We start from the raw sequence: 12,854 nt of genomic DNA, 5'->3' as shown, positions 1-12,854 counted from the left end.
TTGGTCTGAATAAAAGTAATGAAGTTTAAGAAATCTCATATTTGTCAGGACACATTTTGCATATTCCTAAATTAAAAGAAGAACTTCACCTTTTCTTTGGGTATATCCTATATATATATATATATATGCGCACCTTTTTTGTTATGTATTTGGTGTATCTCTGGGTACTTTTCTATGCTTCTCTACCTGTGTTGAAAATGTTTCCTACTATTTTCAGGTCCAGTTATTGTTGCAGGTGAACTGACTCATTGGATCCCTGCTTTAACATGAGATGAGTCAGCCTCGGCAGGTGTCTGTCTCTGACTGTAATGAAGCATAGGGTGATGATCTCAGATGAAAAATCTCATGCTTTCAGCTACCTGAGCTGGAATGGATTAATTACCCTCTGCCCCAAATCCCTGGCAGCTTGATCCATCTGCAATGAGTACTTTGTCCCAGTCCTGCCTCTAACTTGGGATATGAGGATCCTGAGAAAAATTTCAGGACTGTAGAGATAGCATCTAAAGATCCTCTAGTCCAGGATCTAGCAAACTGACAACTGACAAGTTTTCATTATTTCTAAATTAGTAAATGTAGCTAAATACTTTTTTTTTTTTTTGTTTTGGTGGGAGGATTAGGGCGGAAGGAAATTAGAACCTAATGACCAAAGTACTAGCTTGGGTCAAAATGTTCAGCTTGGCAAAATTAATGTCTCTGGCAGCTAGCAGTAACTGATGATTAGGGAAGGAGTAAGAGGACAAAACAAATGGGATCCTTCCTCCATTCTCTTCTCCTGGAAATTACAGATTTATCCTGGAAATTACAGTTTTCCTAAGCAGTAAGTTGTATCCTCATTTATTTGTTGCTGTTGTTTAATATGCCGTGAAGATTCCTCCCCACATCCATAAACTGTGAATTTGCCTCTCTCTTTTTCAAGCTCACGTGCTTTGGTGTCTGCATTGTTCTGTGGCAATGACTTCTGCTGCAGTGTGGAAGCAGTGCTTTGTCTCACTTGAATTTTAGATCTACAACCTTATTACTCTCTGCATTGATACTATAAGAAATAACAAATGGTCTTTCCAATTTCTCTGTCTCTGTACTGAAGCCTTTCCAATGCTGAATAAAGAGAGTAATTGTTTTACCCATGATGTTCTTCTTAACCCTGTTGTTCTAAAAAAATAAAATACATCCCACACTCGCACACATGTCAAATTCTATAGAAAACAGCACTGCTTTTCCCTATGTTGGTTTACACAGTTGTTGCCTCAGAGTCTCCATGTGGTCCCCTTCTCTTCCATCTTGTTGCCTGGTATATTGCTCTTTTTTTTACATTTGACTTTTTTCTTTAATTTTTAAATGTAGGGGGTTTGCATTTATTTTGACTGAATTCCCACCTTTTTCCAGATTGTTATTTTTCCAGTCTCACTGAGAACATTTAATTTACTCCTGTGAGGGATGTAGAAATGCTAGGGGGGACACCTGTAGCAATTGCTGTAGGTACTTCCCTTTCCACCAGCAGCTGTGTCTAAGGATGGCCAGTGGATTTCCAGCTGCTGGCTAAAATGTGGTGCAAGGGGACCTGCCCTTTGATTTCTTCTAGGCTCTTCTCAGAATTTATATAGATGCTCATAAAGGCAGGAAAAATGTGTTTTTCCTTTGCCTAACTCATAGATCTATGTAACCTTAAAGCATCTCTGGCTTCAGGGCTTTTCAACTTGACTTAAACCCATCATCTTCCAGCACAATTTTTGCTTGCATATTCTTCTCTTCCTCCTGTTCCTCCTCCTTTCTGCTCATTGCAGCGGTGGTCCCTGACCCAATGTGTGGATTCCTTTGATAGGTATGCAGAAGAACTGGCTAACACGAGGGTCCTCAAGCACAGTTCTGAGTCTGCTAATGGGAATTGTGGAGAAAACCTAGCATGGGCATCCTATGACCAATCAGGTAAGCTCTCTTCTCTGGTTGTCTCACAGACACCTGGTAAATGCCTTATCTCAAGTACTTTGGGCTCAGAGCATCTAGTAGCAAGAGTGCTGGAGTTTCCTCTACTTCTAAAGTCTATCCAGCACAGCCCAGCCCAGGCTCACTGGGGACAGGCTGGTGGTTTGCAGTCACCTGTGTGTCCTGTGAGCAGGAAGCTTATAGTGTGTGCACAGAGGGAGTAAGGGATTGTGGTGGTCTGTTGTGTCCCTTTGGAGGCGGGACTTGGCAGCTAGGCTGCTCCATATGTCTGTGCTGTGGAGATGTCTTTGGTGGTACCTGTGTGTCCATGGCAGGAGAGAAGGGAGTTGACAATGCCCCCTACTTCACCTTTATCCTTAGTTTGTCCTAGCCAAAGAGAGGTCTGCCCACAGCCCAGCTGTGGTGAAGGAAGTGGAAAAACGTCTCTTGCACACTGCACAGCAGCTCCTGCTTGTGGGGGCAAAAGCAGGGGATGGGACACCAAAGTGACAGTTGCTAATGTCCTTCTACTAGTATCTCCCACTCTGACAACAAACAGGCATTAAGCCCTTTTCCACTATTACATTTTTGAAATCTATTTTACTTCATGTATTTTCTGATTGTAAATGTAATATGTAACTGGGAGCCTTTGGTTTGAGTACCCCAGGAGCTGAATTTTGGTCAGGCTGACAGCCTGCAGTGAGCCCTCAGCTGGAGAGAGATTCAGCAGGCTCTTCCCTCCTGCCTCCTTCCAGCAAGCAGGGCTCATACCTCAGCCTGCTGGGACAGCAGGTGGGATATATTACAAGTGACCACTTGACTTCTTTATTCCAATCTACCCCTGGAATTTCCAGCACAACCCCCAAGAAACAGAAGTTCATTTCTGCAGGCTGGAGGCTCTGTTTGAAGGACCTGGAAATTTTAGTGAATTTTAGTCCCAGGGATGCTGTTTGGTTTCTTTTCAAGCGCCAACTCTAGTCCCAAGTGGGTACATTTTCATGTTGAAAAAGAAAGCCATGGAGGAAAAATACAATTTGATCTGCTCATATTTGGCATCCTGTCCTCTGCAAGGGTATGAGGAAAGGATTTGGAGCAGCATGGGAAAACACAGATGTATGGCAGAGTTTACATAGTGGCTATGACTCACTGACTGAGCTTAGTTCCTTCTTCTTGTTTGTGTTAATGGCCTGTGCTCCCTCCCTCGAGGTTAAAGCTGCAGAATTCCCATTTAGAGAGCTGGAAACATAACACACATATCCTTCTACATAATGTCTATCTTTTCCCTGGATCCGGTTTGTTTTCTTCATTGCACAATTTCCATACATAACTTTCCAATTTTGAGAAGTTTTGCTGCTTTTTTCTACAGGATTAAATGCCATGTTGAGAAAATTAAGCTACATTCTCTTTTGTTCTGAGAAACATTTCTACATTTCCAATGCAGCAGGATCACTCAAAGTACCAGAATCAGAAAGCTAGTTCTTCAAAGAAAGTTATTTTCTTATCTAGGTGTAGTCTTCACCTCTGTGGAGTGGGTTCATTCTTCCTCTTTTTGTCATATAGCTCCCTCTGGATAGTTAATTTGTACTCTGTTCAATGAGGCTGAAATTTGGATTAAGACATCCATTCAGGGGCTTAACGAAGGCAGGCAGTGTCTTCTGGTTTCTTTCCCAGATAAGGCAAGACTCAATAAACCTCTAGAATACTCTGTATTCTCTCTCAAAAACTGATACTGCTGTTTATTTGGGCCCTTGCTGAGTTCTGTAATAATGCCAGAAGATGCATTTCTTGTTTCAGGGAAGATTTAAGCTTTCAACTATAAAGCCTTCTAATATGACTCCTCTCCTGGTACAAGAATACCTTGAATTCTATTCAGGATTTTAGAGTTACATAGCCTAAAGCTGCTGCTAGAAATATGTTTATCCCTGTAATCCAAGAAATAGTTGACAGCTGTTTCCTCCTTCCAGTCCTGCAGGAAATGCTCTGTGGCAGACTTCTCTTTGTCTGTGTTCAAATAAGTGAGCTGTCTTCTGCCACTAATGCGAGAGACCACAGCCTGCCTTGGCAGCTGTGCTATGTCAGGCTTCTCAGGAAGCCTCATCTCACTTCTTGTGATTTGGGAGGCTGAAGGCAAGCACTGGATGTGTGAATTCTCTTTGGGATGGCTGGTGTGGCTGAGAAGAACATGCCCTGTTGCTGGTGGAAACACTGCGGCTTATGAACTCTCTAGAAAGCTCGTGAGAGAAATCCAGTCAGCTATCCCCCAGATCTGTCATGGGAGGAACCTGGGTCTCCTAAGGTTGGGACTAGTGTGCAGAACAGCACAAGCACTGTCTGTCCAAATCCTGGAGGAATGTGCTTTGACTGAAGGCCTGCCTTGATGTATCTCTTGCTGTCTAACATCAGGCTCATGCAATACTGTTAAATAAAGTAAAATAAAACAAGGACCTGCATGAGGGATGTTGAAAGTAGAGAATTACTTCCAAGAGCCATTGGTATGACTTTAGTCTAGGTAGATATTTTATTTCAAAAGCAATGTTAAATCTACCTTCTTTCCCCTAAGAATGGAAGGAATGTTGTGAAAACTTAGTTTTTAAGTAGATCATCAAGGTGCTGCCCCTTTGCAGAGAAATATGGTCTGTGTGATTCTATTAGAATGTTTTTAGCAACTTAGTGCAATTACTTGAGGATTTAAACGTTCTTTGGTGTGAGGAGAAACAGTAAGGGTGGGCCCAGAGAAGTTAAATGTTGAGGGGAGCTGAATACAGGAATAGGACTGCCACAACATTGTGTTCCCAAGGGTGAGGCTGGGAATGTGTTTCCAGCCTTATGCACACATATGGCATAGATGTGTTTATGTGCAGAGCAGCACAAACAGATACAGTCAGTATTTAAATGAACAGCACCAGTGGCCTCTTCCTCTTTTCTTTTCCAGCTGATTCCAGTGTATGTTCCAATATATGTTACTGGAGTATATATAAGTAAATTAATATAGTATATAAAAATACAAATATCTATTTCTCAGTAAATTATTTAAAAGTAGATATATCTTTTATAGTGTTAAATTACATGTAATAATAGACATAGAATTCCAGTGTGCATCTCAGCAGTAACTAAGCTCAGACACTGAAGTCTGCCCAGTAGCTGTCCCTGGATCCCAATCTCACCAGTAGCTTGCACCTGGACATACCAATTCCTGAGGCTGCAGTTCCATTCCATTTGCCAGTACAGTACATCTCACACACACAGGTCCCTGGCTGCTGACCAGAATCCACCCTGCAGTGGCTATATACTGCTGTAGCACTTCCTCTCAGAGCACTTCACCTGCTCACCAGCAGGTCCCTCTCATGCTTTGCTGGTGCTGTAGCTGCTGGCACCACAGATACAGAGGTCCCTGCAAGCCTTGGTCTGGTCCCTGTTGTTGGCACTCACACCCTCAACATCCACACAGAATGGAGCTCTTTGCCCAGGAGAATAGCTAGAAATGACATTTAATGGGAAAACAGGACAACTGATGAGATGCAGAGCATGGACTACTCTTGTCTGGACAAGAGTAATGGCACCTGTTTACACGCAGTCACCCTGTGATAATGGAGGGGACGTAATTTAAACTGTTAGTCCTACATATGGGCTGAGCCTGCATCATCACTCCTCTGACCCTCTGAGGAAGCAGTCAGTGTGGTCACATTGCAAGCATTGTGTAAATAAAATCAAATCACTATGCTGATTCTGATCCTAATCTTGGGCAAAACTATACTTGGACACTAGTTCAAGGGTTGTTGCATCAAATTTTCATGTGAGGAAGATTGTCCATCATGATTGAAACTCATTAGAGTGAGATTCAGCCTGTTCTGTAATGAACATCTAGTAAGGTTAGCTGAGCAGGTCAGCAGTGAGCTGTCTCTTACTGGGAGAAGGGTGGAGTCAAACTGTGTTTCCATAGTGAAGGTGTTGAAACTCTGAGTGTGGTTTACAGCAGTGCAAAGAGGAAGGGTGATAAAAAAAGCCCAGCAGAGTATTTATGAATCAGTTCCACAAGCAGAGCAACAGAAGAGAAGCTGCAGCTCTGACTGCAGGGCAGATCCATGTGCTTCTTGAAAGGAATAAACTTTATCATTTCTGCTCTGATCAGGAATGAGGGATGTGAGCAAATTCTTTTCTGTGCTTTTTTCCTTCTGACTGAAAAGCATTTTGAACAGCAACAAACTTCTTCTGTTTGGGGGGAACTTTGGGAGCAGGGGGAGTGGTTTTCAACAAAACATTGAAAAGCAATGTTTTGTTGAAACATTGTTGAAACATTTTGACTGCATCATTTATTCTGTAATACATTTAAATGGAAATATTGTGGTCAGTTTTCTGAACCAGTAAGTCTGGGGATGCAAGTTGCTGCTAAAGCTGATAAGCTTAGTGCACTCCTGACTCTTGTGCTGTTTTCCCTCTGGCAGCCTGGGTGTCACTGGATTCAAAACAGGGATTTTCCTTAGTCCCCTGTGTGCCAGCTGCCACATTCAACACTGGTTTGGCTTGTGTCCCACCAGGGCATTGTTTACTGTTGCACAAAGGGCAAAGAATCAGAAGAAAATATTTCAGAGGAAAGAGAGACTAGGTACCTTCTTGTCTTCTCATGTGGTGAAAACTTCCACATTGCACTCCCCCTCACTTCCTATGCCATGTGACAGATATAATTCATTCCCTTCACTTACAAGACACTTCTTTAACATCATTTCAAGACAGCCAAAAGTTTCCTAGTCCTTTGGTGACCTCTTTTGCTGGAAAAAAAGTCAGTCTTTATTTTCTCCCAGCTTATGAGGCCATGATTCTTTTAATTCAAGGATGATGACTATGTAATGAAAACTTGATCCTGCATGTGAAAAATGGAGAATAGTGATCACCTTCTTGGCTTTAGCTGCCTGGCCTCAGTCAGTTGAAAGCTTTCATCCTTGAAATCTGGGAATTAACACATGATAGACTGTGCTGCTCAACTATGCTCATTTTCTTTCAGGTACAGGATAGAGGCAGTCTTACCTGATGCCATTGCTATCTTCCTTGAATTAGAAAGCAAACAAATTTTCAAATGATAGTATTCTTTAAATTAAAAGCAAATTAATTATGAAGAGATAGTATTTTTCAAAACTTCTGTGTGCCCTGCAATACTTGTATTATGGAAATTTTAAGTTCTGTCACGTGCAGCCTAGGCACACTTCTCAGAGCTACAGTAAGCAGAGTGGGAGTGACTTTCTCTTTAAATACTGTTTATACTACATCACACTGATACATTAACAGAGGGAATAAAAAGCTGGAAGTGGTGAGAATGCAGTCCTACATCTGCTAAAATCCTACTGATGTAGTATAGTCACTTCAGCACTTCTACACATAAAATACATGGGCTTCATAAGGCCTGATATATGTCAGCAGTCACATTCTTTACTTCTGTTACACCCACCTTACCACAAACCCATCTAAATCCTTCATAGCCATGAAATCCAGAGTGGGACAGGATGATCTGTGTGGTTTGTTGTGTGTTTTTTTACTAGGTGCTTTTTCTTTTCCCCTTGTATTACATAAAGGTCACTATTTCTACTTTCTTTTAGTCTTCATTTTAGCTTTAGTGTGAGTAAGAAACAAACAAACAAGTATGTGTTATAATACAGGTCTGATGGGTTTGGAGAGCATGAAAATAAGAAAATAATTGTTATTCCTGATACTTTTACTTTGGGAGGCAAGAGATGTTTTGTTACCTTTTTATGTAGAAAAAATAATTTACTCTACTAAGCTGTATTCCTAACAAGCAGTGTGGCGTATAAGTTCATAGTATTTCCAGTTCATAAGCCTCTCTAGAGATGGCATTTCATTAAATATTTGCTTGTCAGCTAGGCCTCTGACAACCAGCTTGCCAGGCTAACAGCATCATCCTTTTAGCTGACTTCAGTCATAACAAACTGAAGTTTGAAGAGGTGAACGCAGTGTCTGACTTGTAGAAGTGCGCAAGTTTAAGACTTCTTGCTGCAAAATAGCAAGGCATGAGTCATTGCTCTTCTGCAGCCAACAGTCCACCAGGGACCAGCATTCTTAACAGCTTTGGCAGCTTGCTTTGAAATCTCCTGGCCTTGCCTTGATGATGCATCCTGGAATGCTAAGCAGAAATTTCATTATCAAGGTTGCTCGGGGAAAAAACCTGACCCCTCTCATCCCCCCAGTGTTTGACACAAGAATTTCCTAACAACCAGTAATGGAAAACAAGAAACATTTGGCATTTGTCTGCACAGCATCTGCAGATTCTGGTCTGAGCTCCATCCCTGGGTGTAGTCATAGTCCTTATACAGCTGTTGTCAGGGAAAGCCTTGCATGGGACCAGACAGGGCTGGAAACACAGACTTCCACACAGAAGCAGCTCCTAAGAATGAATGTTTGAGGTTTCTGTAGTTGCCCAGATTATAGTGCCTCAAAATGGACCTTCACAATGGCTTTGGTGCTAGGTAGAAACCACTAAAAATAAATGCACTCAGGAATCTTAAATATTTAATGCTTTTGAGAAAATGGGAAACTAAAAGACATCAGATATTGAATTTTTCTTTGGTTTACCTGGAGCTGGAAGGGGTAAACATCCACAGGTGTGGCCTTTTGTTTAGAAAATGTAGCACTGAGGCATTTTCAAGCACATTTCAAGAGGAAGAAGCTGGTGAAAGCTGTATGTTTAAGCCTGAACACAGGAGCACTTATGTAAGATGAGGGAGATATTTCTTCATTACCTTCCAAGTTGAAAGTTACAAAAGATCTTACTCGCCAGACTGTAAGTCAGCTACACTTCTGTATTTATGCCATGATTCTGCAGCACATTTCTTATGTCTTTCAGGAAAAGATGTGGCTGATAGATGGTACAGTGAAATAAAAAATTACAGCTTTCAAAACCCAGGGTTTTCCTCAAGGACAGGTAAGTTTGGACTGGGAACTCTCTCTTCTTCTACTATTATGCTAAAAACTGACAAAAGTCTAAAAAAACCTGAGAAATTAGAAACTACGCAAACTTTGTAGGGGTTTTTTAGTACTGCATTTTTCCTCCTCCAGCTTCAAAGTTTCGAATAGGCAACTTATTTTAAAGGCAAATTAATTTGTAAGAAATACTAAATTGGAATCATATAGGAGTCTTACTAAATATACTGTGTTGCTGTTTACATTGACATGTGATTTCTGCTGAATTATATCACTCCACTCACAGAGATCACTTCAGCTAAAATTTGGAGGCTGGGAACAGGTCATAGGCTGCATATTGACAATCTAGCGCAAAACTAATTTGAGAACATTGTTCCTCAAATAATGCTCAAGCAAGAGAGATATACCTGACCTTGTTTTCAGGTTGAGAAAATCACTCTTTTCTCCCTGATTTTGGGATTTGCCTCTGCACAGTGGGAACAACAATCTAGGGGTGGCTATTAAACTAGGAGAAGAAGCAACAGAAACAGTGGGATTTTTGAAGTGCAGCACATGCAGACACATGGGGGAGTATGAGATGGTTGAAACAAATGAATAATAGTCACTCTCAGATTTGCTGTTCACCCTGCAGGGATTCAAGACTGTGATGTCTTTGTCAAATTTTAAGTCAGATCACTTACCAAACTACTTCTTTCATGATTCTTCTGCTACAAATTCTCATTTGGATATAGGACATGGAAATAGCAATAGTGGTATGAAAACAAATCAGATTAGGTGTTTTCAAGGCAAAATGCTAGAGGTAGGGTTGCTTTTCATGTCCTTAGCTTGTTGTCATGTTAGATAAAGAAGCAGCTGTGTATTGTTCTTTTTTCTCCCAGCACCTCACATGTTTAAGGGGATGTTACAGATTTAGTATCTAAAGGGAATGTTTTTGTTTCTCTCTCTTTCTTCAGGTCACTTTACAGCAATGGTTTGGAAGAACACAAAAAAGATGGGAGTTGGAAAGGCATCTGCTAGTGATGGCTCAACCTTTGTGGTGGCTAGATATGATCCAGCTGGAAATGTAGTAAATCCAGGCTATTATGAAGAAAATGTTCTTCCTCCAAGAAAATAACTTTTTTTAATTTTTAAGGTAGTCTTATTGCTTAATGACAAGTGAACCAGGATTTGGACCTAACAGTGTTTGAAATGAAGCCCAGTTCAATGAAATCTCTTGTTTGATACTGCTATTCATGTCTCAGTGTTGAGGAAGCAATTACATGTTGCTTGAGTCAATCTGCACATCAGGAAAATCCCTGTTGTTTCTGAAGGGACCTCAATTTATTTGAGGATGAACTATATGCAGCATTTCTGAAGGATAAAATGGGTAAGTTTTTTTTTAATTGTTTGCGTGAACTCTGTGTCAGCATGTGAGTAAGCACATGTTGAATGTCTATTTTTTTTTTTTAAACAAACACATGCATAGCTTTCTGTAAACTGAAGAACCAGCTTGTAAATATATTATGTGCTCCCAGCTGTCCAGTACTTTTAAATAACTGTACCTCTGTTGCTCTTCCTGCTGTTGTGGGGCCTACTCTCTGCAGATGGAACACATGCAAAACTTCCTGTATGAAAGGTACATTTGTAAAATGTAGTGGAATTCAGACCTGTGTGTTTTTATTAAGATCTCACAGAACACTAAAAGGCTGCTGGTAAAACTGTAGCCATGAAGCAAGCTGTAACTAATGCATGATCTAAAAAAAACCCCTTAAATTTTTTTAATCCCATTTTAGATGCTGATATATAAAATGTGTTTGAGATGAGTGTGTTTTAAGTTCAAAGTGCATCCTACAGTTTACAGTATGTATCTTGTATTATAATCAAATTGTTTAATGCCATTGCAGAAAATAAAGATTCTACTTTTTTGATGTTTATGCACAAAAAAAGTTTCTTTGATGGTGCACTTTGGATTTTATTTCTCAGTAACTTATTTTTATTTCCTAAGGAATATCTTTTGAAGGTGTCATAAAGGTCTCACTATACAGGTGATAACATTCCCAAATCATCTCATCTCCTTTGATAACAACAGTAGGGGTATTCACATTGTCATAATTAAGGGATGTTTGCTCTTTATTCATATTACTCAATAATAGTACTATTTCACATGCCGTATTGATGCCTTGAAAACAATGAAGATTTAATTTCCTTAAGAGCAAGCCAAGCAAAAATTCTGGGGACCCTCTTTTCTCTGATTAAATGTGGATTGGCCAGGTTCATATACTGTGCTTCATTTTGGGGGTTTGCTTTCTTTGTAAAAGTTTCTCTTGACTTTTGCTGAGATTCTGTATGCCATTATCTGGTTCATGGACAGTGCCATTACAGAAAAACTTCTTTTTGTTTACACAGTTGTAATAAACTGCACTCTTATGGCTTGATTATATGTCACTGTGATGCTGTTTGTTACAATTTTTTTCTGTAACCAAGAATTTGACATGTATCATGAACAACTGAAAAATAAATATTTTTGAATATGAACTACTCAAGTCTTTGCTGTTACCTGATTCTTAATTGAATAATCCTCAGATTTTTTTTTCCAGGACATTAACATATGACATTATTACTTTTGTAACATGGGGGGAAATGAAAGCAGCAACGATTCTAGTCCAGGAAAGAAAGACCTGTTACGAGAGGCTAAATCATACAGCAGATTCTAAACCTTCACTTCATACAAGGACTGAGTGAAGAGTTGAAGCTGAAGAGGATCTCCTCTTCAGAGCTCCTCCTCTGTACCTTGTTTCATTCTGCTGCTCCCTCTCTCAGCTGACGTGTTGTCAGTAAAGAAAACCCACTCGACTCCCACTCAGGGGTGTGTGTGTGTGTGTGTTCCAGGAACTGCAGCCTTGGGGCCTTCCTCCCCTCAGCCCTCAGCTGACAAGAAAGATGTTAATGAAAATGGGACTTTCTAAAATAAAGAACAGGCTTGCTGCAACTGATGTAAAGTTAAAATCTGATGTCATAGAAATTGGCAGAGTTAAAATACTCTAGTTTTTCCTAATGACTTTCATGCTATTGACCCTATGATTCCTTGAATGATTGATGCAAAACTGTACATATTGTAGTTGTGTGAGTCAAGTCAGAATCTTTCTCTGCTGCCACCTAGATTTTATTTTAAGTTCAGAGAGAACTGGGAAGGTAGGTAAAGAGAGGACAAAACAAAGCTTTGCTTATCTTCATTTAAATTCTGTATCAATTTTAATAAATTTATCATTTTATTTAAAATTAAATTTATCAATTTATTTAAATTGATAATGGCAAGTGAACTTCTGAAATTTTCAGACGGACTATTTTGAAGGGGCATCAGGAGTGACTGGAAGAAGCACAAACTCAGATTGCCTCAGTGCATGCTTTATGCACTCCACAAAGAGTCAATGTAAGTACGACTGCAATCATTTAAAAAACCCCAAACTGTTAATTTACTTCTTCCTGACCCAAGATTATGATGCTGATACCTTCTGGAAATGAACCCTGGCTGTGCAGTAAGCCATGGTGTATGTAGGAGTCCAAATGCAAAGGGAGGGGTAATGTTGCTGATGTGACTCATTCAAAAGCCACATGATTTTTGGGAATTGTACACTAAACCTTGACTTGCCAGCCATCAATATTAAAAGACTCTGTGTTGGTGTATTGCCCCTCTCTCTACCACATCTTGGAGAGCTGTGGAGATTGGGAGGTGGAAAAAAAAGGTTACTCCTGTCAGGTTAGAGCAAAACAAGGTGTTCCTCAGAGTTTTAGAGGTAAAAGTAACATTTGTCCTGGGAACAAAGAATAGGCTAAATTGAGAATAATACCTATTTTAGAGGCTTGCAGATGATTTCTAAGGTCTTTTTGCAGCAGGAGGAGGAGAAAGAGAAGGGAGAGGAGAAAGAGGAGGAATACTTGTTGGTCTGAGGCTTAATTTCTAGTCTTCTGGCTTAAATAATAACAGAACATTTGGGGAAGAAATGGGAATGGTCTTTAAAAAGTGCTGC

At 40.2% G+C, this 12,854-nt stretch overlaps 1 protein-coding gene across 2 annotated transcripts in view; it reads left to right on the top strand.

Annotated features, from left to right (window-relative positions):
• The window catches only part of GLIPR2 (GLI pathogenesis related 2), a 37,015-nt gene extending 25,651 nt beyond the window's left edge, over window positions 1-11,364 (top strand). For both annotated transcript variants that reach the window (XM_066327998.1, XM_066328004.1), the window contains exons 3-5: window positions 1,820-1,923; window positions 8,771-8,848; window positions 9,801-11,364. In XM_066327998.1, coding sequence (XP_066184095.1) covers window positions 1,820-1,923; window positions 8,771-8,848; window positions 9,801-9,961 — 343 coding nt within the window. In that variant the 3' untranslated portion in view covers window positions 9,962-11,364. The remainder of the gene's footprint in view (window positions 1-1,819; window positions 1,924-8,770; window positions 8,849-9,800) is intronic.
• The last annotated feature ends 1,490 nt before the right edge of the window (window positions 11,365-12,854 follow it).

This window comes from Sylvia atricapilla, chromosome 1 (genome assembly GCF_009819655.1).
Source record: "Sylvia atricapilla isolate bSylAtr1 chromosome 1, bSylAtr1.pri, whole genome shotgun sequence".
Classification (NCBI taxonomy): domain Eukaryota; kingdom Metazoa; phylum Chordata; class Aves; order Passeriformes; family Sylviidae; genus Sylvia; species Sylvia atricapilla.
The sequence above is the reverse complement of the archived record's forward strand: the minus strand, read 5'-3'. Positions and strand labels throughout refer to the sequence as shown.